Source organism: Oncorhynchus clarkii, chromosome 6, assembly GCF_045791955.1.
Source record: "Oncorhynchus clarkii lewisi isolate Uvic-CL-2024 chromosome 6, UVic_Ocla_1.0, whole genome shotgun sequence".
NCBI classification, from domain to species: domain Eukaryota; kingdom Metazoa; phylum Chordata; class Actinopteri; order Salmoniformes; family Salmonidae; genus Oncorhynchus; species Oncorhynchus clarkii.
In genome coordinates this window covers 41091533-41118791 of record NC_092152.1, presented here as the reverse complement: position 1 = coordinate 41118791, position 27259 = coordinate 41091533, and the positions used below count along the sequence as shown (strand labels likewise).

At 44.2% G+C, this 27259-nt stretch overlaps 1 protein-coding gene across 2 annotated transcripts in view; it reads right to left on the bottom strand.

Annotated features, from left to right (window-relative positions):
• Window positions 1-470: 470 nt before the first annotated feature.
• Window positions 471-27259, bottom strand: part of LOC139411156 (ephrin-A5b-like) — a 116084-nt gene continuing 89295 nt past the window's right edge. The window contains exons 2-5 of one of the 2 annotated variants that reach the window (XM_071157053.1): window positions 22150-22442; window positions 5336-5401; window positions 4890-4970; window positions 471-2722 (exon numbers count right to left, since the gene is read on the bottom strand). In XM_071157053.1, the coding sequence (XP_071013154.1) occupies window positions 2595-2722; window positions 4890-4970; window positions 5336-5401; window positions 22150-22442 (568 nt within the window). In that variant the 3' untranslated portion in view covers window positions 471-2594. The remainder of the gene's footprint in view (window positions 2723-4889; window positions 4971-5335; window positions 5402-22149; window positions 22443-27259) is intronic. The other variant, XM_071157054.1, reaches the window with a different exon arrangement.

The following is a 27259-nucleotide window of genomic DNA, read 5'->3' as shown; positions in this document are numbered from 1 at the left end:
ATAATAGAATACAATTAAAGCTGGTCTTCCCCAAAAAAAGTGTAGGCTATGACGTTGTTGATGAAAGGCGGCCATCTTGGATTGAACATGGCGCCCATCCCCTGTGGCGTTCTGGTGAAAATTAGTACCTCAATAAATGGCGTCATCCCCCCCCCCCCCCCCCCCCCCCCCAAAGATGAGCTGCTATTCTACTGTAATAGCATTGTTACCATAGTGTGAAAACAAATACGGCCGAAAGCACACACAACCCTTCAGGAGAAGAATATAGAAGGCAGCCGAGAAAAATCAATAACAGAATAAATCAAAACAAATCAAAACATGCCTTGGGGAGAACAGTAGTACTTAAAGCATATGTGTATATGCCATTTTATCTAGTGTTTTTAAAAAGGTTGTATTGGGTGGTTTTTGTTAGGCACTCCAGTCATATATGCAGCTTGTTTCCTCCGTCACATCTCTTTCTTTCTCTCTCCTTCTCTCCTTATTTCTCTCTCCCCCATCTCCTTCACTCACCAGCCCTCTCTAACTGCAAGGTCACTGATGCTTTAAAAAACCCTAGGGTGAAAGGTACACCCAACCCCAGCCCCCCCCCTCGGAGCCCCCCCAGGCCTTCCACCATCTATTTTTAATACCAGAAAAAACTCCCTTTACTCCACAACATGGAGTCCGCATTCCTCTCATTTTGAACCTCATTAAAGAGTCACTTAAGCCCGTAACAGTAGGAGCGGTAACTAGGCATGCATCTCTCTCTCTGTCTCTCTCTCTCTCGCTCTCTCGCTCCGTCCTCTGAAAGGAAACCTGTGTCAACAGACCTAATTCATGTATCTGTAACAGTGTTTCCATTTTAAATCTCTCCAACTATGTTAATCTACCATCTGAGCCTGTGTGAGTCTAAGGAAGTTGAATGTCATTATAGAACAGTGCAATGTAGAAATACAGGATAAACAAAACGTGGCCTAAACTGCTCTGCATTCCAACTCGATGTTAAGGGATATTTTCTCTATTAAGATACTCGTTGCGAGTTGATTAAATTTGAATTATATGGTTGTAGAATGAATGTGGTCTGGTCAGTGGAGAACAGGCCGCCTGCTATAATGGACTGTAGCTACGGCGTCTGAGCGCTATTTGACTAATGGCTGCTGAATCTGTGGTTAGAGTTGAAGTTGTGGTTATGCATGAGTGGTAAAGACTGGAAAAATACAGGAGAGCAACACTGTTGATGCCTCCTTAATGGGTATACTGAAGAGCTATGCTCAGAGACAATTCCACATGTGAAGTTTTGCAGCATATCTAAGTGAACTAATGATAAGCAATTGTAGGGGGAAGAGAATATGTAGTTGCGTGGTAGGGGAGTGGTATTCTGAAAAGGGTGAGAGAGGCACCTTTCTTAGCTGTTGACGCAGACCCCAGAGCTAGAGTCACATTCTTCTCTCCACCATTAACACAGCCTTTCAACAACGCAACATCTCTCCACGCTCTGATACGCACATGTCTTTGTTGTAACCATAGATGACATTCAGAACATTAGCAAGAGAAGGCATAGTATGTAAGGAACAACTCTCAAATGTTTGTTTTTTTAATATATAACAAACTGAATCTAAACTGCAATCAGTGAGGGGTTCAAGCTTCAAGTTAAGAGTCTTGTTATTATTGACAATGCATCATCTGGCACAAAGGAGCAATTACAGATGAAGTCAATGAATGAAGCACAAAATGACCTGCATGTCTGCCGCTCTTAAATTGAGTAATCGTTCAAATAATTGATATTTTATTCTAGCGACGGTCCACAAAGTGTTGAGCGAAAGTGTTTGATTTGTCTTTTATTTGTGTGCCAAGGCAACATTTTCTTGACTGGACCAGGCCTTTCTCTACACACACAAGGACGGCAAATGAGAGCAAACCTTCATCAAAGAGGCCAAGGGACTCAACAATAGTTCAACCGACTCAGCTCACTCACTCCCATACCCTCCTACTAAACATGTTCTACACTGTATATCTCAACGGATACCTAGGATCCTCCTCTATCTCTAAAACCCAACAAAAACACACCTATCTACATCCACCTGGTCCCGAGAGAGGTGAATCTGTAAAGACTAGGAGATGTGAGTACTACCCACATCTGCTCCCTTGTTCTCTGTCTACATACGAGCTAAAACCACCATTATGTACTGTGTATTACTGCTTTACAACCTACCAAAAGAGCTACTGCTCAACTGTCAGTGTAAAAGTGTGTGTGTGTGTAGGTGTGTGTGCCTATTTGCGTATGTGAGCGGTGCAATGGATCAGCATGACGTAAAGTGATGTCAGAAGTCATAGGAAAACAAGAATCACTAAGTGTCAAAAACAAGGATTTGGCATCTTAGTTGACAGTTTTAAGAGGGAAACAGTCTCTCCCGCTTCCAACATCAACTTTTACAAAATCACTGAAGGAGAAAGACCACTTAAATATCTGGAAGAAAATAGAGAGTTTCTTATGAAGCCCACTCTCAATACCCCCCCCCCCCCCCCCCTCAATTCTCCCACCCTAGCCCCAGCCTCAGCACTGGGCAGATTCAGGCCTCAGAGGGTATAATTCCCGTCCAGGACAGGGGGAGGCGCTATAAGGTGAAGAGTGTTGCTAGGCAGATTAGCAGTGCAGCCAGAAGTGGTCTGGCTATCCGCGAGTGTGACGCTGCATTTGTGCCGTCGCTCCTGGAAGGTTCGGCCGACTCGTGACTCGTATCATCTAAGGGAACAAGAGAAGATAGTGAAATGAGCAGAGTTTATCAACACATACACAATGCACAAACATGGCGATGTACGGTGGCTTGTTTTTCTCTATTTTATTTGGAATGCTTATATCTTACAAATAAGAACAAAGTGATGGCTGAAATAACACCAGTACACAATGTGCTGCTGCTACTGCTGCTGTTACACATCAGCCAGCCAGCAAGCTGGCCTCCCACTCTGCTTGGTGAGTCCCATCCTCTAAAGCTCAATGGCATGGTTAAGAGTCTCCCCAGGCTGACTGGCAGTGTTATCAATTTGCAGCCATGGGCCTGTCTAACGGCACACTGAGGGAGCAAGCTAGGCCAATGCAGAGCCACACAGAGCACAGGACGTGCCCCCACACACACTCACAGGTGGGTAACGCAAACAGACAGATAAGAAAGAGAGAGAGCGAAAGGGGAAAGGGGGGTGGGGCTGAGAGAGATAAAGGGAGAGAGGAAGAGGTACATAGGTTGGGGATGGCATTAAGGCAGGCAGGAAGATGGAGGCAGTCTAGGTCTCTGACCTTAATAAATCTAAACGCCAGACTCCCCAAGCTTGTGTGCGTGAGAGAGAGGAGAGAGAGAGAGAGAGAGGAGAGAGAGAGAGAGAGAGAGAGAGAGAGAGAGAGAGAGAGTATGTGCTTGTGTGTGTGTGTGACAGACGAGGTGACAGCTAGTGATACTCCCTGATCACCAGGGTACAGTGAACAGCTTCCATGAATAAATATAGAAAATGTAATATTCTCCAACTCCCAGATGTAAATATACATTTCAGAAAACTGTAATTGCTAATACGATGACAAATGTGATTCATAAAACTCTGTTTGAAATGACTAATGTGTTGCATTTTGACAGAGGTTTATTTATTTGCAGAGTCAGTGTGTATATGTTGTGTCTCCTTGGGGTAATCCAGAGCAGGAATTAGACAGCAATGTGTGTGTGAGAGAGTGAGAGTGAGTGAGTGAGTGAGTGAGTGAGTGAGTGAGTGAGTGAGTGACTGAGTGAGTGAGTGAGGAGAGAAAATGCAGCTAGCTGACAGATGGTTACAGTATGCATGCATTCTGTCATAATAAAGCCTTGGGTTCTTAGAAGAGTATAATAGAGTCAATTGAAATGAAGACAGAGTGTAGAAAAGGCCATGAAATCAATAGTCAGGATTTCAATAGACTTCGGCATTAATGGACTCTATTGTGCAAATATTTATTTTTCAATATTGCCTATCATGTTCCTCAGATTGAACATATGTGAAACACAGCTCACGGTTCATTAAAGCAAACTGCAGGATTACTTTGAATCTAGGATATAAAGCAGCCCCAAAAAGGATTTGGCTGCAAGCCACCCAATTCTGTTCTTTTTTTCACCATTTTGTCTTTTGAACAATCAGATCACCTCTGAAAAAGATCTGATGTGAAAAGATCTGATGTGAAAAGATCTGATGTGATTGGTCAAAATACCAATTAGTGGAAAAAAGGTAAGATTGGGCTGCCTGTCTAAACGCAGCCTCTGTGTTCTGACACAAGTAGCCTATGTTATATGCTGACATGAGACATGAGGAGTTTTACCAGGGACAACTGTGGTGTATGACGTATGACACATGCAAACATAGACCATAACACCAGCAAAATACAACTGGCAACAGCTAGCAGCAACACAACAATGCAGTAGCATGAACATTCTAACATGACAACCATGCTGGGAGAGCATACAGATGTAGGATCTTAATTTCATCCCTTTTTTGTTGCCGAGAATTTTCCTGAACAGCAGGAAATACAAACGTGTAGTGTATTTCTGTTTTAAAACGGCTTCTAAAGTTTATAATTTCCACTTTGAAATTTCAGACTTGATTTGCCCTGATGAAAAATGTATTAACCCTGACAAAAACCTTTTCTGTTGCTGCGGGATTATTTTCCAGCTGTAGCATACTGGCTCAAATGAAGAGCCTACATCTGTAGATGGATCAATCAGTGTAGAAAAAGAGAGAAAGAGGTGTTGTGTGTGTGTGTGTGTGTGTGTGTGTGTGTGTGTGTGTGTGTGTGTGTGTGTGTGTGTGTGTGTGTGTGTGTGTGTGTGTGTGTGTGTGTGTGTGTGTGTGCGTGCAAGGGGGACAGACAGAAGTACATGAATGCAGAAAGCCATACTAACCTCGGGGTTCTAATGAATTGTCTACTTTGTCGTTAACGTCAAAAACACGGTCATGTACGCCTATAGTTTTCACGCAGTTGTCTAGAGATAGAAATAGAGATAATAGATTTCATTAGAGATAATAAGCCAAATAGGTTAGTGACACCCTCCCCCAAACTACCCATCCTTAAAACAAAGATCCCCAAGCCCCAAGCTCATGACAGCATTCACAAGACGTGTGCAATTCATTTCATTCAAATCTTTCATTCTTCCACTTGTCTTTGGATAGAAACAATGGTAGCCACTGCCATAGGTTAACAATATAGGAGCTGTCATGAGATATGAAACTGACATGTTCAACAGAGAGCAAGGAGTCATTCAGAAGGCGTATTGAGAGCAGGGAAAATACACCACGAGTGTTAAACAGGCTCCATGTCAACGTTTCTGTTGTAGCTGGAGAGACTTACTTGATGGTCGGACGAAAACTTTGAGTTTCAGGCATGTTCTTCTTCCGTTCTCGGCGATGGTGGAGGCTGGAAAACAAGGACACAATAACACAGATAAAGACAATGCTACTAGAGTACATTTTAAAACATTTTCAAAAACAATTGTCCTCTTTTCAAGGGACTGCAACATACTGTTCAACACACTATTTTCTGCACCAACAGAGAGCAGAGTTCAATTTAATCTTGCCTTTGTAATATGACTGAGCAAGCATCCGGATAGTTAATTGTACTCATGCTGACTGCTAAGTGGATTTGGTAGGTGTTGTCTAGGTGCCATTGGACGGAAAGCTTTTTCAGACAGTCAAATCAAATCAAATTTTATTTGTCACATTCACATGGTTAGCAGATGTTAATGTGAGTGTAGCGAAATGCTTGTGCTTCTAGTTCCGACAACGCAGTAATAACCAACCTAGGTCACTCCAGAGATTGTGTGTGTGTGTGTGTGTGTGTGTGTGTGTGTGTGTGTGTGTGTGTGTGTGTGTGTGTCCGCGTGTTTTTGTTTTACTATCATTGTGGGTACCAGAAGTCCTCACAAGGATACTGAATAAGGACAAGTGGGGACATTTTGCCTGTCCCCACGAGGAAAAAAGCTATTTTAGGCTTAGGGGTTAGGTTTAGCATTACAATTAGGTTTATGGTTAGAATTAAAGTCAGGGTTAGGGGTTACGGTTAAGTTTAGGGTTAGGAGTTAGGGTTAGGTATAGTGTTAGAGTTTGGGGTTAAGTTTAGGCTCATGGTTAGTTTAAGGGTTAAGGTTGGGGTTAGATTTAGGGTTAGGGAAAAAAGGATTTTGGATGGGAATCAATTCTTTGGTCCCCAAAAGGATAGCAATACAAAACTGTGTGTGTGTGTGTGTGCGTGTGTATTAGGCTACTGCGGGCAGGATTGCTTTATAAAATAGCCTGTGTGTGTGTGTGTCGCTGGTTGGCCATCAACACTAACGGCTTGGTAGCTGAGCAGGTGATGTCTCCTGTAAGAGAGGGTCAAACAGGGGTTGTGTGGACTGTGTGTGTGTGTGACAATCACATCCCATCCCTGCCACAGAGAATAGTTTAAAATACATTGTGTGTTCTTCATGTCTTAACACCCATGTTGGAAAGAGAACATCTTTACATTGCGCCTCCTATTGTATCACCTTCTTCTACAGAAGAAGACAATCAGATATACTTCTCCTGAGTCTTCATGCCCAGTTCCTTCCGCAACAGCCTCCTTTGTGACTTCCAGTAACGGGTTCTCTGGGCACCATTTTGTGTCATCTGAGCATCATTCCCCAGCAGATGAGATGAAGTCAAGCGTATCCCCGCCCGCCATTTGGGATTCGGGGTCTGTCATCGGCTCTTCACTGATCCTTACCCTGATCTATCGCTCTCTTTCTTCCTATTTCTATGTGTATCCCATCCTCTCTAGATGAGGCTCTCTCCTCTCGGCTGTTTTCCTCTCCTCTTTGAACACACACATGTACACACATTCCCTGGATCGGTCTCATCTACTGGTCTATCTAATCATTGGACAAGTCAATGAGCAGAGCAGGCTATTGTCTCTCTGCCGTGTGCTTTACATTGGAACAGGCCTCTTCACACAGCGCTCTGGGCAGCGCTCCGAGCAGCGCTCTGAGCATTTATTCCCTTTTACAAAGACAACAGAATGTGGGGCATTAGGAAAAAGCAGTCTCCCAAGTCCTCTTATCGTTCTAGCACATAAAAGAGACAGTCTAATAGCAATGGAAAAGAGATGGAGATCTATCCCTCTAGGCCACAGCTATATTTCATTCTCTTTTTTTCCATTTCCCTTCTTCTCCGTCTTAGGTTTTGATGTTCTCCGCTCATCAGATGTGATGTATATGCACTGGCAAAACCATCTCCCTTAACTTCCTCCTCTCTTTCGCATTATCTCTTGTAAGTGTGTGACACCGTTGGCTCGTCAGCTGAATGTAAACGTGTGTGTGGGAGGAGAGAGGCTCTCCAAATGGTGTCTTGGTCACATCAGTTCACACGGAGCCGATGAAGGAGGGATGAAGGAGGGATGAAGGAGGGATGAAGGGGAGATGAGAGAAAATTTAAAAAAGCAGTGTCTTAACATGGCGAGCATGGCAGAGGCAGTCAGTGACACATTAATGAAGCTTGGCTACCCTCCCTCGCCTGTTCGGTTGCTCACTCACCCCTTTTCACTCCCCCTCTCACTCTCAAATACGCACACACGCACACACACAGGGCCCTGCTGAAATCCAAATGTTTTTATCATCATCTTTGTGGGTGGAGTCGAGTCAGGGCTATCCACACCAACCACTTAACTCACACTACAGATCAAACGTGATGAGCTTGATGAAAGTGGCAGAATACACTCCACGTGGGAGCCTCTCTTTGCCATCTGTAAGCTATTTGCCACCCACACAAACAGAAAATAATGAAGTGTACGGAAGAGAAAATACGCAGTGCTCTCTGTCCCAATACTGGGGATTACCGTCAATTTACCTCTTTATCTCTCTAACCACTGATATGAAAGGATAGAGTTTCGTAATGCTTCTTCATCTATCAAGCCCTTTCATAACTGTGAAAATGATAGAAAGCCGACAAGGAAAGGGAAACCTCTTTGCCGTGGTTTAGTGTTAAAGATGCATTCGTTGGGTTTTCATCGTTCGTAAACGACGAAGGGAAGATTTAGCTGCACTGCATTCCTTCTGGCAGCTATCCATTCTTTGGGCTTGATGAGGACCCCTCCGCCCTTAGAGCCCACGCCGTCCACGCCAGAGCCGGTTTATTTTGGATTACCATACAGGGGAGGGGCAAATTATTGTTCTTGTCAGGCACTAACATCAACACCTGCTATTCTGGTTCCCATCAAGCCCAAGCACCAGCCATCCATCCATCCATCCACCCAGGCTGATGCCTTTGAAAGGCAGAGGCACTGAAAGGATGCTCCAGAACAGAGGACCAGGTTGGGTTACTCCTCAGAGCGATGTCCCCTGGCTGTTAACGACTGGTCCCCTCAGTACACTGCATAATGCAGGTGCATTAAGGCAAATGGAATGAACCAGAATCCAATTACGCAAGAACAAACAGGTGCGCTCAGGGTGGATTAAATGAGATATTGTTTCAATCTCAGCCACGCCGCAATTGTAATGTTATCTGGAAAACACATTTCCTTTGGCTTACTTACAATATGAAACATAACAATGGATACAAAATGGCAACATTATGTGTTTGGAAAGGGAGGGAAATTAAGTTTGTTCGTGAGTTACCTTATTGGATATTATTATGCAACATTATTATCATTTTTACAAGGTAGTTTCAGTATGTAGCTGAAAAAAAATAGTAAAAGCTGTGAGTTAATGAAGCCAGTCAGAGGATTTGGCAATTATTTTCCATCTGTTTTTTCCCTAAATTCAAAGTCATTTGGGGGCTTTCACAGCCAGTGAACCATAGTCCAGTTTTGATACTTCCAACTCCTCATCATTTCAGATTAGCAAGCACAATGCGGATGATAGGCTTAGAAATCATATAATTATTATTTTGGACAATATTGGAGAGATTAGACAAGGCAATAACGCAATAATTTCAAATGATTGCTTTTATGGTTAGTAATAATGATGGATTACATCTATATAGCTCTTCTTGTCTTTATGTCTACTGCAAAGTGCTGTATGATCATACATTCCATCCACCACCTACAGCAGGGTTCCCCAACTGGTGGCCTGCAGTCTGAATTTGGCCCATGGGTGGTTTTATTTGGCCCCCTAAGTTTATTGAGCAGAAAAGAAAGCTCATTATTGGACATAAAATACTGTAAAACACCAGGAAATCAGCTACAAGTGATTTTAATTTTGAAAATCTGTTCCCAAGTATTCCCACGCATAATAGAGACGCTTGATCGTAATAGCAACACCGCTTGTATTCGCTAAAAAGGCTAAAAAGATAGCGCCGGCAGAGATGGTCGCTTCGCTTCGGGTTCTTAGGAAATTATGCAGTATTTTATTTTTTTTCTTACATTGTTACACCAGGAAATTTTAAGTCTTATTACATACAGCCAGGAAGAACTATTGGATATAAGAGTAACGTCAACTTACCAACATTACGACCAGGAATATGACTTTCCCGAATCGGATCCTCTGATTGGACCACCAGCCAGGACAATGGATCAGATCCCAGTAGGCAACCCAAAACAATGGCGCCACAGAAGGGGCAGACGGAGCGGTCTTCTGGTCAGGCTCCGTAGACGGGCATATCGCTCACCGCTCCCGAGTATACTACTCGCCAATGTCCAGTCTCTTGACAACAAGGTAGGACATAATTCGAGCAAGGGTTGCCTTCCAGAGAGACATCAGAGATTGTAGCATTCTCTGTTTTACAGAAACACGGCTCACTCAGGATATGTTATCGGAGCCGGTAAAGCCACCCAGTTACTTCACGCATCGCACCGACATAAACAAACATCTCTCTGGTAAGAAGAAGAGCGGGGGGTGTATGCCTTATGATTAACGAGTCGTGGTGTGATCATAACAACATACAGTAACTCAAGTCCTTTTGTTCACCTGACCTAGAATTCCTTACAATCAAATGCTGACTGCATTATCTACCAAGAGAATTCTCTTGGATTATAATCACAGAAATGTATATCCCCCCTCCCCCAAGCAGACACCTTGACTGCCCTGAAAGAACTTCATTGGACTCCATGTAAACCATATATCCTGAGGCTACATTTATTGTAGCTGGGGATTTTAACAAAGCTAATCTGAAAACAAGGCTCCCTAAATTGAATCAGCATATCGAATGCGTGACCCGGGCTGGCAGCATTCTGGATCATTGCTACTCTTACTTCCGCGATGCAAACAAAGTCCTCCCTCGCCCTCCCAGACAAATTAAACAACTTCTTTGCTCGCTTTGAGGACTATACAGGGCCACTGACACAGCCCGCTACCAAAACCTGCAGGCTCTCCTTCACCGCGGCCAACGTGAGTAAAACATTTAAACGTGTTAACCCTCGCAAGGCTGCCGGCCCAGACGGCATCCCTAGCCGCGTTCTCAGAGCAAGCACAGACCAGCTGGCTGGTGTGTTAACGGACATATTCAATCAATCCCAATCCCAGTCTGCTGTTCCTACATGCTTCAAGAGGGCCACCATTGTTCCTTTTCCCAAGAAGGATAAGGTAACTGAGTTAAACGACTATCGCCCCGCAGTACTCACTTCCGTCATCATTTTTTAAAATGTTATTTATTTCACCTTTATTTAACCAGGTAGGATAGTTGAGAACAAGTTCTCATTTACATCTGCGACCTGGCCAAGATAAAGCAAAGCAGCGCGACAGCAACAACACAGAGTTACACATGGAATAACAAACATACAGTCAATAATACAATAGAAAAAGTCTATATACAATGTATGCAAATGAGGTAGGACAAGGGAAGTAAGGCAATAAATAGGCCATAGTGGTGAAATAATTACAATATAGAAATTAAACACTGGAGTAATGGATGTGCATAAGATGAGTGTGCAAGTAGATATACTGGGGTGCAAAGAAGCAAAATAAATAACAGTATGGGGATGAGGTAGTTGGATGGGCTATTTACAGATGAGCTGTGTACAGCTGCAGTGATCTGTGACCTGCTCTGAGAGCTGGTGCTTAAAGCTAGTGAGGGAGATATGAGTCTCCAGCTTCAGTGATTTTTGCAGTTCGCTCCAGTCATTGGCAGCAGAGAACTGGAAGGAGAGGCGGCCCGAAGGAGGAATTGGCTATGGAGGTGACCAGTGAAATATACCTGCTGGAGCACGTGCTACAGGTGGGTGCTGCTATGGTGACCAGTGAGCTGAGATAAGGCGGGGATTTACCTAGCAAAGACTTATAGATGATCTGGAGCCAGTGGGTTTGGCGACGAATATGAAGGGAGGGCCAGCCAACGAGAGCATACAGGTCGCAGTGGTGGGTGGTATATGGGGCTTTGGTGACAAAACAGATGGCACTGTGATAGACTGCATCAAACTTGCTGAGTAGAGTGTTGGAGGCTATTTTGTAAATGACATCGCCAAAGTCAAGGATCTTCCTTTGAAGAGGGGGATGACTGCGGCAGCTTTCCAATCTTTGGGGATCTCAGATGATACGAAAGAGAAGTTGAACAGGCTAGTAATAGGGGTTGCAACAATTGCGGCGGATAATTTTAGAAGAGAGAGGGTCCAGATTGTCTAGCCCGACTGATTTGTAGGGGTCCAGATTTTGTAGTTCTTTCAGAACATCAGCTATCTGGATTTGGGTGAAGGAGAAATGGGGGAGGCTTGGGCAAGTTGCTGTAGGGGGCGCAGGGCTGTTGACCAGGGTAAGGGTAGCCAGGTGGAAAGCATGGCCAGCTGTAGATAAATGCTTAATGAAATTCTCAATTATCGCAGATTTATCAGTGGTGACAGTGTTACCTAGCCTCAGTGCAGTGGACAGCTTGGAGGAAGTGCTCTTATTCTCCATGGACTTTACAGTGTCCGAGAACGTTTCGGAGTTTGTGCTACAGGATGCACATTTCTGTTAGCATTTGCTTTCCTAACTGCCTATGTATATTGGTTCCTAACTTCCCTGAAAAGTTGCATATCTCTGGGGCTATTCAATGCTAATGCAGTACGCCACAGGATGTTTTTGTGCTGGTCAAGGGCAGTCAGGTCAGGAGTGAACCTGCGCTATATCTGTTCCTGGTTCTACATTTTACATTTTTTAAATGGGGCGTGCTTATTTAAGATGGTGAGGATAGCACTTTTAAAGAATAACCAGGCATCCTCTACTGACGGAATGAGGCCAAAAAAAAGTGCTTTGAAGAGACTAGTCAAGGATCATATCACCTCCACCCTACCTGACACCCAAGACCCATTCCAATTTGCTTACCTCATAGTCATTGTATCATTTCAAATCCAAAGTGTTGGAGTCCAGAGCCAAAACATCCAAAAATGTGCCACTGTCCCAATACTTTTGGAGCTCACTGTAGCACGCACTCAGATACCCTTGCACGCATTCACATGCACGCACATGCATCAACAAGCCGCACAGCAGTCTGCATTTCTTTCATGAATGAAACAATAGAAGAAGAAAAAACTACGACTAAGAACAACAACTGCAGTGCTGTTGGCCACACAACCTGTGGGTGGGGAAATTGAGGAGAAGGCCCCGGGAGAGGACCATTAACCAGATGTTGCTATAGTCCAATCACAATAGGCGGTACTGAAGGATGGATGGAGGATGAGGGTCAGAGGAGAGAGGGGAGGAGGCCGTGGAAAGCATATAAACTGGCCTTTCGCTCTTTCCTCACATCTTTCAACCAGTGCCAAATATGAACCCAATTCATCCCTCATGCTACTGGCTCAGAGATGCAAGAGAAAGCGAGAGGGACGCAGTGAGAGAGAGAAGACGTCGTTCTTGATTCTGGTGACTTTTTCATCTTTTTTTATATATATGTGGAAAAACTGTCATTGTCTAGTACGTGATTCCTAGTTCGTCCTCGTTTCTCTTATTTCCAGGCTTTTCACAGCATTAGCGAAGCGCCATTACTCTTTCCCAGGGACAAAAGCGATAATTACATTATTGGTGGTCAAACGCTAGTTTGTTGATTAGAGCCTTTTCCCCCTTATCTTCCTCCCTCCTTTCTTCCTTCAACAAGTGTTCCATTACTTACCTCACTCCTTTGATTAGCTAAGTCTGGCCAGCCAGGCAGACAGCTCGCTGGACAACTGTCTCCAGTTAATTTTTTAAATGGGGGGCCTCAGAACCATGAGGATTCTGATGGCTGGGTCATTAGTGGCTGTGTTCTGTGACTGGTACCTTAGCGGCAGCCAATAGAGACGCCCCCCCCAGGGGAGCAGTTGGGTGGCGGCCATTCTCTGGTAGTGTTTGAGGGAGGGAGGGAGTGTAACGTGCTGTCTGGAGGGCAGGCACACTGGGCTAGCCGCCATGGAGAGGAACAGTGACACACAGGGATGGGAAATGACCCAGAATCACAGAGGAGAGGAGAGAAAGTAACCCATCTATCTAAATTATGATAATGCATTTAAGTCCAAGCGGTTGACTGTGGTTTCTGTCACACTATTTCATGTTGTTGAGTCATTTCTGAGAGCTGATGACAGGAATGATTTTTCACATGAATGGGTAGAGCCTGAGTTATTATCATGTCTGTACCCAGGTTTCCTACTCACCCATAGGAATGGAAATGCAGAGGCCCTCTGTGACTATTATGCATCCTCCTTCAGCCTGAAAACATATACCTATTGTGTACATATATACCATCCACGCCTTTGCTTAACACTATTCCTGCTGCCGCAGAACAGTGCCTCTGTATGACTTGCATTATAGGGTACATGATACTATACCACAAGCACGACAGAACGGCTATGCCTTGCGTCTTGAATCACGTGGGTGCAAGACAATCCTTTTGAAAATGAACATCAAAACTATGTTCTTAGGTTGGCTTACCACTTACTGTAACGATCCAGCTGTGTATCTTGTTGCACTTTATAGATTATGCCGTACTGTAGTGTTTTGACATTTGCGAGCACGGCTGATGTTTTTTTGACCATGGCCTACCTGGTTTTTGTCAGGTCAATCAGACAGATCTGTTCTGTTTCTAACTCCGCACCTGAGAACTCATTTCATCCTTGTTCACGGGACATAGTAGTGACGGATCATGTTTTCTGTCACTGTGTAGTCCACGAAGGCAATACGAGCAACATAACTCATAGCAGACAACTGCTTGATGACACCAGCTAGTTTCCCATTCGTCACACATCGCATCGACTCACAGACACTTTTTTTCCCCTTCTCTCAACCCTCACTCTTCTGATATTGGATTTGGGCCCTTCTGAGATTAAAATCGCTCCACAGATTCTCTATATTAGAAAAAGATGCTGCCTTCAGCGTTCCCTGATCTGCAGGGTTCACTTAAGCCGCCAATGCTGGCTGACTTCTGACCTAGGAAGCGCTTCCCTTGCCCTTCCCCATCCCTTCCTTAGCAGCGTCTGTCAGAGTGGCCGACACGCCACAGCCGTAACTCAATCACAGCTAATACAGTATTCTGCTGAATTGCTTGCAGATGTGAGTAACATTAAATGGCTTCCTGCAGGCAGTGCATTTTGCATACTCACTCTCTCACTCTCGCACTCTCACTCACACCCACTCTCACTCATTTATAGAAAGAAAGGAAGCATGGGAAGAAGAAAAAAGGTTTTGGCCCATGCTGTTACGACTGACTCTAGCCCTCTGTTTCTCTCTACCTCTCTCTCCCTCTACGACTTGATAGACAATTCAGCTCCTCTAAACAGAGAGCTGCGGCTGGCAACGAAAAATGAAGAATCATGGTCTCGATTTGGGTTTATTCCCCGCGACCTGCTAGCTTTGATTAAGCCGTTTGTGTTGTTGAAGCGCCTGACAGCAGAACTCTGTCTCCTCTTTATAATTGTATCACAGATGCAACAAATCAAGCCCTAGCCCGCACCGAACTCAAAGGTCGAAAACACCATTAGCGGGCGTTTCTCCGTCAGAATATAATTTAACATCTTAATCTTCATCTACGGACCAGATAGTGAATCAATCAATGGACTGCGGGCATTTTTTTCCCCAGCCTATCTCCCTCAGCTCCTTGAGTTACTGAAAGAACAATTCATTATGAGACTCAGTGTAAATCACGGTGGTTGCTTTGAGTTCCTCTCTCCATTGCAATTAATATAATACGCATTTTTGAAGAAGGATAATGCCAAAATTCAATTACATGATTATTTACTTTCAAATTCCTTTGCAATTCCTCAACACGAATGCCCCAAAATAAGCACGACATCACCACATTACTTCCCCAGCCATATGTATTGTCCATATTTCCAATCGCAAACCACACAGTATATCATGTCATTTTTCTTCAACATTATACCAACCACAATATACAGAGCTATCCTGCCAGACACACTCACACATACATGCCCCCATCCCCCACCAGTCTATCTTGTTAAACAGCCACTGGGTTTTCTTCTCCCGCAATCATCTGTCTGGTCTGCTATGCTCTGCATGTTTCTGAATGCAAATTAGGGGTTTTCTAGAGCCTCCTGTAGTGTGGTTATTACCCCCCCCCACACACACACACACACACACACACACACACACACACACACACACACACACACACACACACACACACACACACACACACACACACACACACACAGTGCCCTCCCTGTCAGAAAGCGGAACCTGTCCAATCAACAGGTTCTCAATGGCATCCACTGCTGTGTTCAACAAAAACACAACCATTCACCGCTGTCCTTTCGGGAAGAGTCATGTTGAAGAATGTTTAACAATATCACTCTTACTTGTCTGCTTCTTTCATGCTAGACAATATCCCCTCGGCAACATCCACAAAACAATTTCTCCAGATTTGGAAGCAAGCTAAGCGAACGTTGACTGAAAACACATCATTCTAAAATGACGTGCTAAATCGTATACTGTAGAGTTGAATATATATATATATATATATATATATGTATACGGGTAGTTACGGTATGCCTGACCTCTGTGATGGCAGTAGGTGTTGTATGGCAATCTGAAAGTAAGACAGATGTGTAACAAATTGTTCACACTGATGCTGGTGATACAATGGTGATTTTGATGATGATGTAAGCTACTCATGAAGCAAATTAATTTCAGAAGCAGCTGAGGATCATAACGGCTATGCTTCTGCTGCTGCTGATGCTGCTAACGAGGATCAGGAGGAGGATGAGAGCTATGATGAAGGTGTTGCTGGTGCTGATGAGGTTGCTGTCAATCTGGGGCCTTTGTGAGCAAACATGCCCCAGAAAAGAGTATTACTATAATACAGATGTCATTTTTGTTCCCCTTCCGCTGTTCTCTCTTCACTATACTCTATCCAATCAACAAACAACCCCCCCCCCCCCCCCCATGTCTTACAGATGTTCAATCTGGACACAAAAGCATTGGGAAATCACATGTCGGCAGAGCTCATGGTGGATGACTTTAATATCCGCAGCAGTGGCCAGAGAGGCGACACGCTGGAATCACTCAGAGAGCAATGAAGCCGCAGGCATCGAAAGCAATATGACATTGTATAGCAGAATGGATGTGTTCTATGGGTAGCCTATCAGTTGGAGTGTAATTTAAGATAGCACTCTGGACAGGCATCTTTTCAGCGGGATGAGAAAAAAACGGTTGGAAATAAAACGTACAGGGGGAAGTGTCTAACCCTAAACCTCATCTAACTCCAACTGTGGCGATTTCCCTTCCCTTCCCTCTCCCTTCCGATCAAGTCAAATTGTATTTGTCGCGTGCTTTCGTAAACAACAGCTGTAGACTAACGGCGAAATGCTTACTTTTACAGGCCCTTCCCAACAACGCAGAGAGATAGAGTCGAAAAATAATGACACAAGGAAATTAATACGCAATGAGTAGCGACGTGCCATTTCTCCTGTGATTCTCAGCTCTATCAGGGCTGACAAGGCAAGCAGTCTGTAACAGAAAACTCTACTAAGAAGCTTTTGACCTGCTGCCATGAGGCTTAATAGCACCGTCATAGAACAGGCATATGAGACATAAATACCATATATAGTCATGGCAGCTGGTGTTAGCTCATGACAACTGGCCATACACAGGCAGTTAGTTATTTAGGTAAGGGTTTTGGCTAGTGGCGGGCCTAGCCAATTAGCTGAATTAAACGTTGGTTAGTGTCATGCTGACAATGGCCAACATTCAAGAATTTGGGAGGTTTTTGTAATGCAACCCCTCCATCTCGACTGCTTCGGAAAGGGAAAGAAAGAAACAGGTGGAGATAATAAAGGAGAGAGAGAGAGAGAGAGAGAGAGAGAGAGAGAGAGAGAGAGAGAGTAGAGAGAGAGAGAGAGAGAGAGAGAGAGAGAGAGAGAGAGAGAGAGAGAGAGTAGAGAGAGTAGAGAGAGTAAAGAGAGAGAGAGAGAGAGAGAGAGAGAGAGAGAGAGAGAGAGAGAGAGAGAGAGAGAGAGAGAGAGAGAGAGAGAGAGAGAGAGAGAGAGAGAGAGAAGTCCCTGGTTGGCTGTCAGGTTAACTGCCTCCATCATAAATGGTGATGATGGATAAAACAGACTTGTGTGTAGATCTACCAATGATATCCCCTGCCCGTTTCAACACTCCAGGCAGGGGTCATGTTTCATGGGGAAAGATGTCTGGGATTGTTTGGCAGCTTGTCCTTAACTGTCAGAAATGATACCGTACCAAAAAATGCAGATGGAGGATCTTAATTTGAGCCAGTTTGCTACGGCAGGAAAAGAATCCTGCAGCAACAGGAAATGTGAATTATACTGTAATTAATGGGCATTTTGTAAAGGGGCTGAGACGTTTTTCGCAAGGGAAAACCATGTCTGACATGTCAAAGTGGAAATGACAAACTTCAGAAGCCTTTTTAAACCTCAAATACACCTCAATAATACACTACAAGTTTAAAATGTCCTGCATAGCAATGAAGGCCTACCCCGGGCGATGCTGGGGCAATTGTGCGCCACCCTATGGGATTCCCAATCACGGCCGGATGTGATAAAGCCTGGAATCGAACCAGGGAATGTGGTGACGCCTCTTGCACTGAGATGAAGTATATTAGACCGCTGCACCACCGATACCATTTGAAAGGAAACATTTTGAAGTTGGTGAAAATGTGAAATGAATGTAGGAGAATATAACACATTAGATCTGGTAAAAGATAATACAAACAAAAAAAACATGCTTTTTTTTATCATCTTTGAAAGAGAAAGGACATACTTTCAAATAGGAGTCTAGGTGTAATTTAGATTCTGACCACCAGAAGGCAGCAGTGTTTGTGCAAAGTTTCAGACTGATCCAATGAAGAATTACATTACTGCACAATATTTTGTATCAAGTCTGCCAGGAGTTTGCCCAAATGTGCCGAATTGGTCAATTTATAAATTTTCAAGTATATTACTATAGAGAACATACAAAAATGCTATGGTAATAAAAAATATAAGTTTACACACTCCATGGAATGTCATACATGATAGGGTTCCGGTGGCATGCATTGAAACACGTGGCCTTATCGTGGCTTTCTTTAGCAAATTTCTATGAGTTAACAGACTTATTTCCTAAAACTTTTCAATACTAAGCATCATATTAAGGTGTTGGACATTAAATGTGTGACAGTAAATAACTAGCAGGTCTATTTTGCTCCAGCAGCTAGAATTCGTCTGTCGTCTGTCTGCGGGAACAAGGTGGCTCATAACGCCAGACATCAGAAAGAGCTGGCCGCTACTTACTATACGAGAGATTGTTTGTGAGGAGATTGTATCTGCACCCGACTTACAATTAAAACCGGTAAAATGAATCATTGGCAGTGCTCGCTGCTGGTGGATACCCATTCAACGAACGTGGAAAGTCTGGAGAAGACAGCCAATGCGACAGAGGTACAACTCCATGAGTTGTACCTGGAAACAGAGCAAGCTAAGTTGGTAGGGATAATCAAACTCCTAAAAGAGAAAACAGAATCACTCAAAACTCATTCCTGTAAATTCTATGTGCGGGTCACAAGACTTGAAATTAGTGTGCAAGTGGGCAACCCAACTCCCTTCATGAGTAATCTTTTCCATGAACTGTTTGAGCAGGAGGAGCTGGATCCCATACCGCTGATTAACATTGCGTACCGCACGGGTCAACTCCGCAATGGTTCTCGTTGTATGATTGTACGGATCCACAGGTTCGAAGTCGAGCGGCGAATTGTTCACCTTGCTGCGGAAGCCGGGGGTCCGACCTATGCAGGGAAGAGGATCAGCATCTACCCAGACCGGAGTGCCGAACTGCTAAAATAGAAGGAGACTTAGAACGAGGTGAAATCCCAGCTACACAAGCTAAACCTGAGATGAAGCTTCATCCACCTGGCAAAACGGACCTTGACCTTCCAGAACACAACACACACGTTTTCCACTGCTAAGGAAGCTCAATACTTTTTCAAGTAGCACATCAATCCCAACACACAAGGACAAGCCGACTGATGGAACCCCACGACTGGCTCATTATTCAGGTATGCGATCCATGCACAATCACACAGCCGAGCTTATGGCTATGATGCTGGCCTAAGCATAAGACAATGATGAGGACACCCCCCCCCATGTTTGGCAACAAGGAACAATATTATATTATTGCTGAGCATTGAACTTGTTTTAATTATATTGCCTATGGTCCAGAACACTTGCACAGTGATGACACCATGGCAAATAATGAACAATGGACAATAGACACGGAGTGTTCAAAACATTAGGAACACCTTCCTAATATTGAGTGGCACCCCCTTTTGCCCTCTGAACAGTCTTAATTCGTCAAGGGGAATAGACTCTAGCAGGTGTCGAAAGCGTTCCACAGGGATGCTGGCCTATGTTGAATCCAATGCTTCCCACAGTTGTGTCAAGTTGGCTGGATGTCCTTTGGGTGGTGTATTCTTGATACAAACGGGAAACTGTTGAACGTGAAAAACCCAGCAGCATTGCAGTTCTTTACGCACTCAACCCGGTGCGCCTGGCACCTACTACCATACCCTGTTCAAAGGCACTTACATTTTTTTGTCTTGCCCATTCACCCTCTGAATGACACACATACATAATCCATGTCTCAATTGTCTTTAAAAATCCAGAGGAAGACTTTAGCTTGACATCGAAACATCAGTCACCTGTCCACATCCTGTACAAATGGATTAAAGTGAGCTAAAATAAATAAATAGTTGCTTTTTTTTTGTTGAGTACGCCAACTCCTTTTAATCTTGAATTAGTCCTTTTGGAAGTGTTTCTTGGTAAGCCCTTCTCACGCTTAAAAATCCTTCTTTAACCTGTCTCCTTCCCCTCATCTACACTGATTGATTGTGGATTCAACAACGTGACATCAATAAGGGATCATAGCTTTCACCTGGATTCACCTGGTCAGTCTGTCATGGAAAAGGTTCCTAATGTTTTGTACACTCAGTGTACGGAGGTGTCATGTGTACTGAGTCTGGTCTCTTGCGTGGCTACAGCCCACATCGGTAGCTCTGTGTTGTTTGCAGTTTCTGGTGTTTTGTGGTGGGAAACCGAGCGGGTCGAGCGTAAGATGTCAACCCTGTTATCCGTTGATAGACAGTTTTGCGATGTTTTATGACGTGTGCATGTTGTGTGCGACACTCCCTGTCGCACACAACAAGCTTCCATCCCCCCTCTCACAAGGGGTTTTATGGCTCATTTAAGATATTCCTTTTTTGTCAATTTAACCTCTTGCGATGTTCCTTTTTTTTTTTTTAAACCTCTTGAGATGGGGAAATGAAGTATGAAGTTGAACATGTGCTCTTTATGACAGAATGCAAACATTTGGTGAAAGTCAACTTCTTACAGTACACTTCTCAAAAGGCCACCGAATTGGTGGAACGACCCAGAAGTTCTGGAGGAAAAAGTAGAAGTGATCTTCTACATACGCTAAGTAGCATATTCTAACCTCACACCTTGGTTGATCCACACAGTACGATCTCAAACAGGACACACACACAAACAATACACTGAAGTGAAATCTCAGTACATCAATAGACATATTGGTGTCAGAGTACGCGGTTTAGGAGACAGTGTGTGGACGTGGTATTTGGCAGTGCAGTGAATCAGTGAGTCCAACTACAAGCATATTTCAGCAGCAGCAAAGTGATACTTTCAACCCAACTCCATCACCCAGCTTTGCTAAAAAAAAACTGATTTCCCTGGGGTGGCAGCCTCAGACGAACTCACACACACACACACACACACACACACACACACACACACACACACCTCTCCACAGCCATGACACATGAAACCCCAGCACCTCTGGGCTGTTTAACCTCACATCGTAATATGAAGAGTAACCCCTCACTGCCATTCTTTACGAAGCATGGGATACTATTCAGCAGGGAACACTTCTAATGTTCAAATTTGTCTTAATCAGTATCCCAGAGGATTGCGTTCCACTTTTCTTTTTTTATTAGGGAAGAACATTCTAGGAGCAATGTGTTCTAAATGAAAAGCTGCAGTGAAATGTGAGTCTACAAGTGTCTCCTCTAATCGCGAGGTTGTAAAGACACGGGGTGAGGAGTCAAGGCTGTTAGAGGCTGTTTTCTATCAAACACACACCACAGTTCCTGTAATATGGGGTTAGGGCTCTGTGTCCTGTGTAACAGGCAGAAAATGAGCTGAGATAGACGATATATTCTACAAAGGCCCATAGTGAAGTGGATCAGTCCAGTAAAGAGTTCTAGAGAGTAATGTGTTGTTTTTTTTGTATGACAGCTTTGCCAAGACTTCCTAACAAACCAGACCCAATTTGAAGTATCATATTCTTCTAATATAAACTTGGATGTGAAATGGTTGTTCTTCTGAGACGGCTTAATACAATTCTAAACACGTTAAGGGCTGCATCCGCCCTCCCCTCCGACATCAGTCTTACTTCAACTGTAACGCGTAATGGTACAACACGTGACATTACTCTCTAGTACTCTCACACACAGATGCAGGATCGTAATTTGATCCCTCTTCTGTTGCTGAGAATTTTCCTGCACGGCAGGAAATGCAAACTTGTAGTGTATTCGAGGTGTAAAACAAAAGCTTCAAAGTGAGTAATTTCCACTTAAAAATGTCAGACTGGATTTGAAAAATGCATCAACCCCTTAAAAAAAAAACATTCATTATAATTCAAACAATTCACATTTCCTGTTGCTGCAGGATTCTATTCCTGATGGAGCAAAATGCCTAAAATGAAGATCCTACATATGTATATGGTGATATACGTTAGTACTCACAGATGTAGTAGTACTCTCTGCCTGGTCTGAACTCGAAGCCCAGAGAGAAGGGGGTGAAGAGCTGGAACTTCTCGGAGAACTTGAGCGGCCCATTGGGGGAGTGAGGCCTGTTACACTCCCAGCGTTTGAAGCCCTTGGCGGTGTGGTCACACGTACTGTAGCCGTCGTAGTTGACCATGTAGAGGACGTAACGTTCCGTCCTCTCCTCCGGCACCGTGTCTTCATAGTGGGGACAGAACACGTCCAGGTAGTCGTTTATACACACGTCAATGTGGTAGTCTCCACGGTGGAACCTGATTGGGACAGAAACCAAGGACGAGAGCGTTAGTGTTTGGAAGACTAGTGAAGGGCTTCAACTACAGATAAAATGGAAGATTAAAATCAGCCATCGTTTCATTTGAACGAACGGAATGAATTCGTGGATTACTCATTAACAGTCGGACACTATTGAAAGTGCCTCAAAAAGTTCCAGAAGCTCAAAGAACCTGTTTGTTTAGGGTCCAAATGAGAATGTATGTTTGGCTGCCTTTACACACGGTCAATCACAAACACAAAGTACATTACATAATAAGAACATGTTTTTTTTGTTTGTTTTTTTAAACAAGGAAGTGACTTTGCTCGAGACAGTAATAGAGATTGATTGTGGTTCTTTAAAAGTAGAGTTAACATTCACGGTCCTAAACACGTTTCTGCAGTACACAGTGTGCTGGTCACAGAAGTCAATGTGACTAGGTGAGCTCACTCCCACTCCCACTCCCACTTCCACTTCAGTTCATATCAACAAGATCACCGGAGAGTACTAGAACATCCTCCATTGTAAATCACACGGACACACACACACACACACACACACACACACACACACACACACAAAAACATAAACATGACGGTCCTGTTAACATTTTCTCTATGTTTTGTGTTGATGAATTTGTTTAGATATGACATGTTTTATGAGCACTGGCTGGATCTCAACATTCTTTAGATATCCGTCACGTGGCTTCAGTGAACGAGGAGGTTTGTCTTTGAATCCATCTGAGCAACACATATTTACCACTTCTCCCCGGCGTGGTGATTCGCACACTGAAAAATCCTACTTGGACAACAACTCTCTCTTTCGGATGCCAGAAAGTTCCACCGTAAAAAAAAAAAAAAGAAGACAAAAAATATATTTTTGAAAACAGAGTGAAGGAAAAACTCAGACCGAGGGTTCCAGAGAGAAAATGATTAGGGGAGATGTGAGAGAGTTGAAGCAGGAAATGTCAAACGATACCAAAATACAGCGTGTGTTTTTTTCCCCCCAGAAGGCTGTGCAGAGAGGCATGTTTATAACTCCACTGATCCACAACAGACTACAGAAGGCCATGAGGTTCTAATGCCCTCATCTGATACACACACACACACACACACACACACACACACACACACACACACACACACACACACACACACACACACACACACACACACACACACACACACACACACACACACACACACACAGCTAAGTTCTGGATTCCTTATTGATTTGTCCACAAACCCCTGTCCTGAGGTTCCATTGAATCTAGCCTTAACATCCTACAAGGAAAGCAATTTGTGTGGGTGTGTTTAGTTCTGGGGTGGGTATGGGGCAAGCGGACTCTAACCTCAGGGCAACGAACCCAACTTAACCCCTGAAAACAGAGTTTCATTCTCCTCCTCGCCTTTGATACGTCTGGATTTTTAATTGGGAATCAGTCTTTGTCTGGCAAGAGGAGAGACCTGACAAGAACTTTTAATTGAAAACCCTCTCATCCTTGTTCACGGGACATAGACATCACTTAGAACACTCTGCGCTCCCTCTCTTCTAGGCTTTATCCTCTGCCCCTCTCATCTCTCCCTCTCCCCAAACTCTCTCCCTCTGACAGAGTAGAGAGTCGGCCAAAGTAAGCAGACTGCTGATGATGTTATGATGATAAAGGTGGTCCGGGCTGCATTAATAATCACACTGACGAGGACGACGCACGCACGCACGCACGCACGCACGCACGCACGCACACACACACACAGCTGCTTCACTACTCCCCAGTCATTAGGGGAGGGAGAGGGGGAGAATAGCCTTTGATAGTCCTTCTCGCTTTGTGGAGTATCACATTCTATATGGAAGCCTTCACTAACACAATGTTACTAGTGGAGATTGGGCTAGCTTGGGGACTCTGACTGACACCATCTGTTTGGTGTGTGTGCACCCGTGTGTGTATGTGAGCGCGGGGTATGTAACGTGTGTACAGTATGTACGTTTGTGTGACGTTTATGCTAGCGTCTAATGGGGGTTTCCTGTGTTTACTCATTAGAATAAATAGCTGAGTAAGACTGTTTACCTTTAGGGCAGGCAGCATCTCATGTGTAACATCTCATTTAAAACATGTCACTGAAACCCACAGGTAGAGCAAGGCATCTCCTCTGGTTTAAATGTCACTGATTTAATCATCACAACACACGCTTCAACTGCTCAGCCTCTCTGCTGTGTGTGTACATGTGCTTGTTTGTGTGTACACGCACCATGGTTCCATGCACTCCACCAAACTGCCGTGTGTGTGTGTGTGTGTGTGTGTGTGTGAGAGAGATGGATCAACTGTCTCCCCCTTTCCTTGGTTCTGCTGTAGAGACAATGGTCTGGACTGCAAATGAACCAGAGGATGTTTGGGTGACTGAGCAGGACACACACACCTCCCTGCTATCAGTTCAAAAGGTGGTCTGGCACTGGGACAGTAGAGAGGGGGGCCAATAGTAGCAGATACAACAGAGTGAGTGAGTGAGTGAGTGAAAGCTAGTTTCCTCAGTCAATCTATACACACAACCTACTAGTTCAACATCTTGTTTTACCTCTGTGTCAAACGTCTTCTCTAAAAGTCAGGTTAATTAAAAGTAGAATAGAAAATATTGTTCATGTTTTTTCATGGTCCTAATGTCTTCGTGTTTATCAATACGCGATTGACTGTGGGGTTTTATAAACAATGCTGTAATTCACCGGGAAAATAGTTATTCAACACAGAACGGTCTTCAAAACACACCAGCCTCTCACATACAAGGTGTAAGTACCACGTAAATAAATCAAGCAGAAAAGTATGTATCGTAGTCATCGTAAAAAGCTAAATACAACTGATGTGTCAGTTGAAAAGGTCTAAGGCGATAGAATACTGCTGGAGTGCAGTGGAGGTCGATGGAGAGGCTGGTGATGAGTGGAGGAAGCTACATACCAGTGCTACACACAAACATAACACAATGTAAATTACAGCTCTATCAAAGGGCTAAGTAGGCACTGTGTGTGTGTGTGTGTGTGTGTGTGTGTGTGTGTGTGTGTGTGTGTGTGTGTGTGTGTGTGTGTGTGTGTGTGTGTGTGTGTGTGTACATATAACTTGAAAATCTTCTCACACTATACACCAAATTGAATCGGCAGAAGAGAAACACACACTCCAAGAATAATTCTCCCCTGTCGAGTGTTTGAGTTGAGAGCCCTTAACCCCCGACACACACCTTGTAACTGCCCCTAATACTCTCTTACTCCGGGCCATCCCGGGCACACACTTCCCCTCTGACACCCTCCACCTCTAACGACGGGTAGAAGACTTTTACAGTCTGGTGAGTAGAGTCCTTGATGCCCTGGTAATTTAGCAGGGTAATTAAAAACCGCCAGTGGATGGCAGGCTAATTGTCAAACCATGATAATTGCACGTCTTTGTTATGCTACAGCTGTTGCCAGAGAGCTCCAGGTCACAACACAGTCCTGGGGTAGAAATGGTCTTGTAAGCACCCTGTGTGTGTGTGTGTGTGTGTGTGTGTGTGTGTGTGTGTGTGTGTGTGTGTGTGTGTGTGTGTGTTAGGTGTTTAAACCTTTTGTTACCAGCTGATTACACCGTTCAAACACATCCCCTCGGCAGGGCCAAAAACTATCCTTGCTCCTTCCTACAAACACACTCAGAGTCAGGAGAGTTGGAACAGTGGAGTGCATGCAGAGTAAGGTACCGTACCACACCAGTCCCTGATTGGCTTATTTCCATTTCAATTACACAGTCCAGTGACATCGCTCACACACACCGCACCCAATGAGCTCCCATCAGCCTCCGCTCAAGAGCTCAGCGCAGCCGCCGGAGAGACAGAGCAAGGACGACAGACCGAGAAAAGGAAGGAGGGAGAGAAACAAAGGGTGCAGAGGGAAGAAGAGAAAGAGAGAGTGTCATTCCAACCACTTTTACGACGAAAGGAAGATCTTGTATAGAAAGAGAAATCATACAGTGGAACGGACAGACGTAAGAGAGAAAAGAGACAGCGAGAGAGAGCGGATAGAGAGCGGAGAGAGAGAGAGGAGAGAGAAAAGAGACAGCGAGAGAGACAGCGAGAGAGAGAGGAGAGAGAGAGAGAGAGAGAGAGAGCGGAGAGAACGGAGAGAGCGGAGAGAGAAGAGAGCGAGGAGAGAGCGAAGAGAGAAAAGAGACAGAGAGAGAGAGAGAGAGAGAAAAAGGGAAAATAGTTTTTCATTACATCTTCCTCTCCCACCAGCCCCCATGCCCCCCTCTCTCCGTCCCACCCTATCTACATCGCTATTGATCCCTCCCTCCCTCCCTCTCCACCTGCCCAAACCGGCAGAAGCTCATCTGCTGTTATAGGATTGATTAAAAAAACAATGGTGTAAGAAAGAGAGAAGGATAGGGGGATAGCAAGTGGTGAGAGCAGAGGGAAAAGAAAGAAAGACTGGTAAAGGAAGGCGGGAAGAGGAGGGAAACCAATTACCAAGGCAGAATGGTGTGGCTGGTAAAGGCTGTATCGTTCTCATGTAAAGGATTTAAAAAATCTATAGCAAACCTACCGCACAGACACACAGTCTTGCCACACTTTACATCTTCAAAATGAGGCATTTATTAAAGCATAGAATTACCCCTACGGCATATTACTGTATGCATGACAAGGCAATTTAATACTGAGCAAAGCCTGAAAAGCCACTCAGACATACACTGCCGTTCAAAAGTTTGGGGTCACTTAGAAATGTCCTTGTTTTCCATGAAAAGATATATGAAATTAGTTGCAAAATGAATAGGAAATATAGTTAAGACGTTGACAAGGTTATAAATAATGA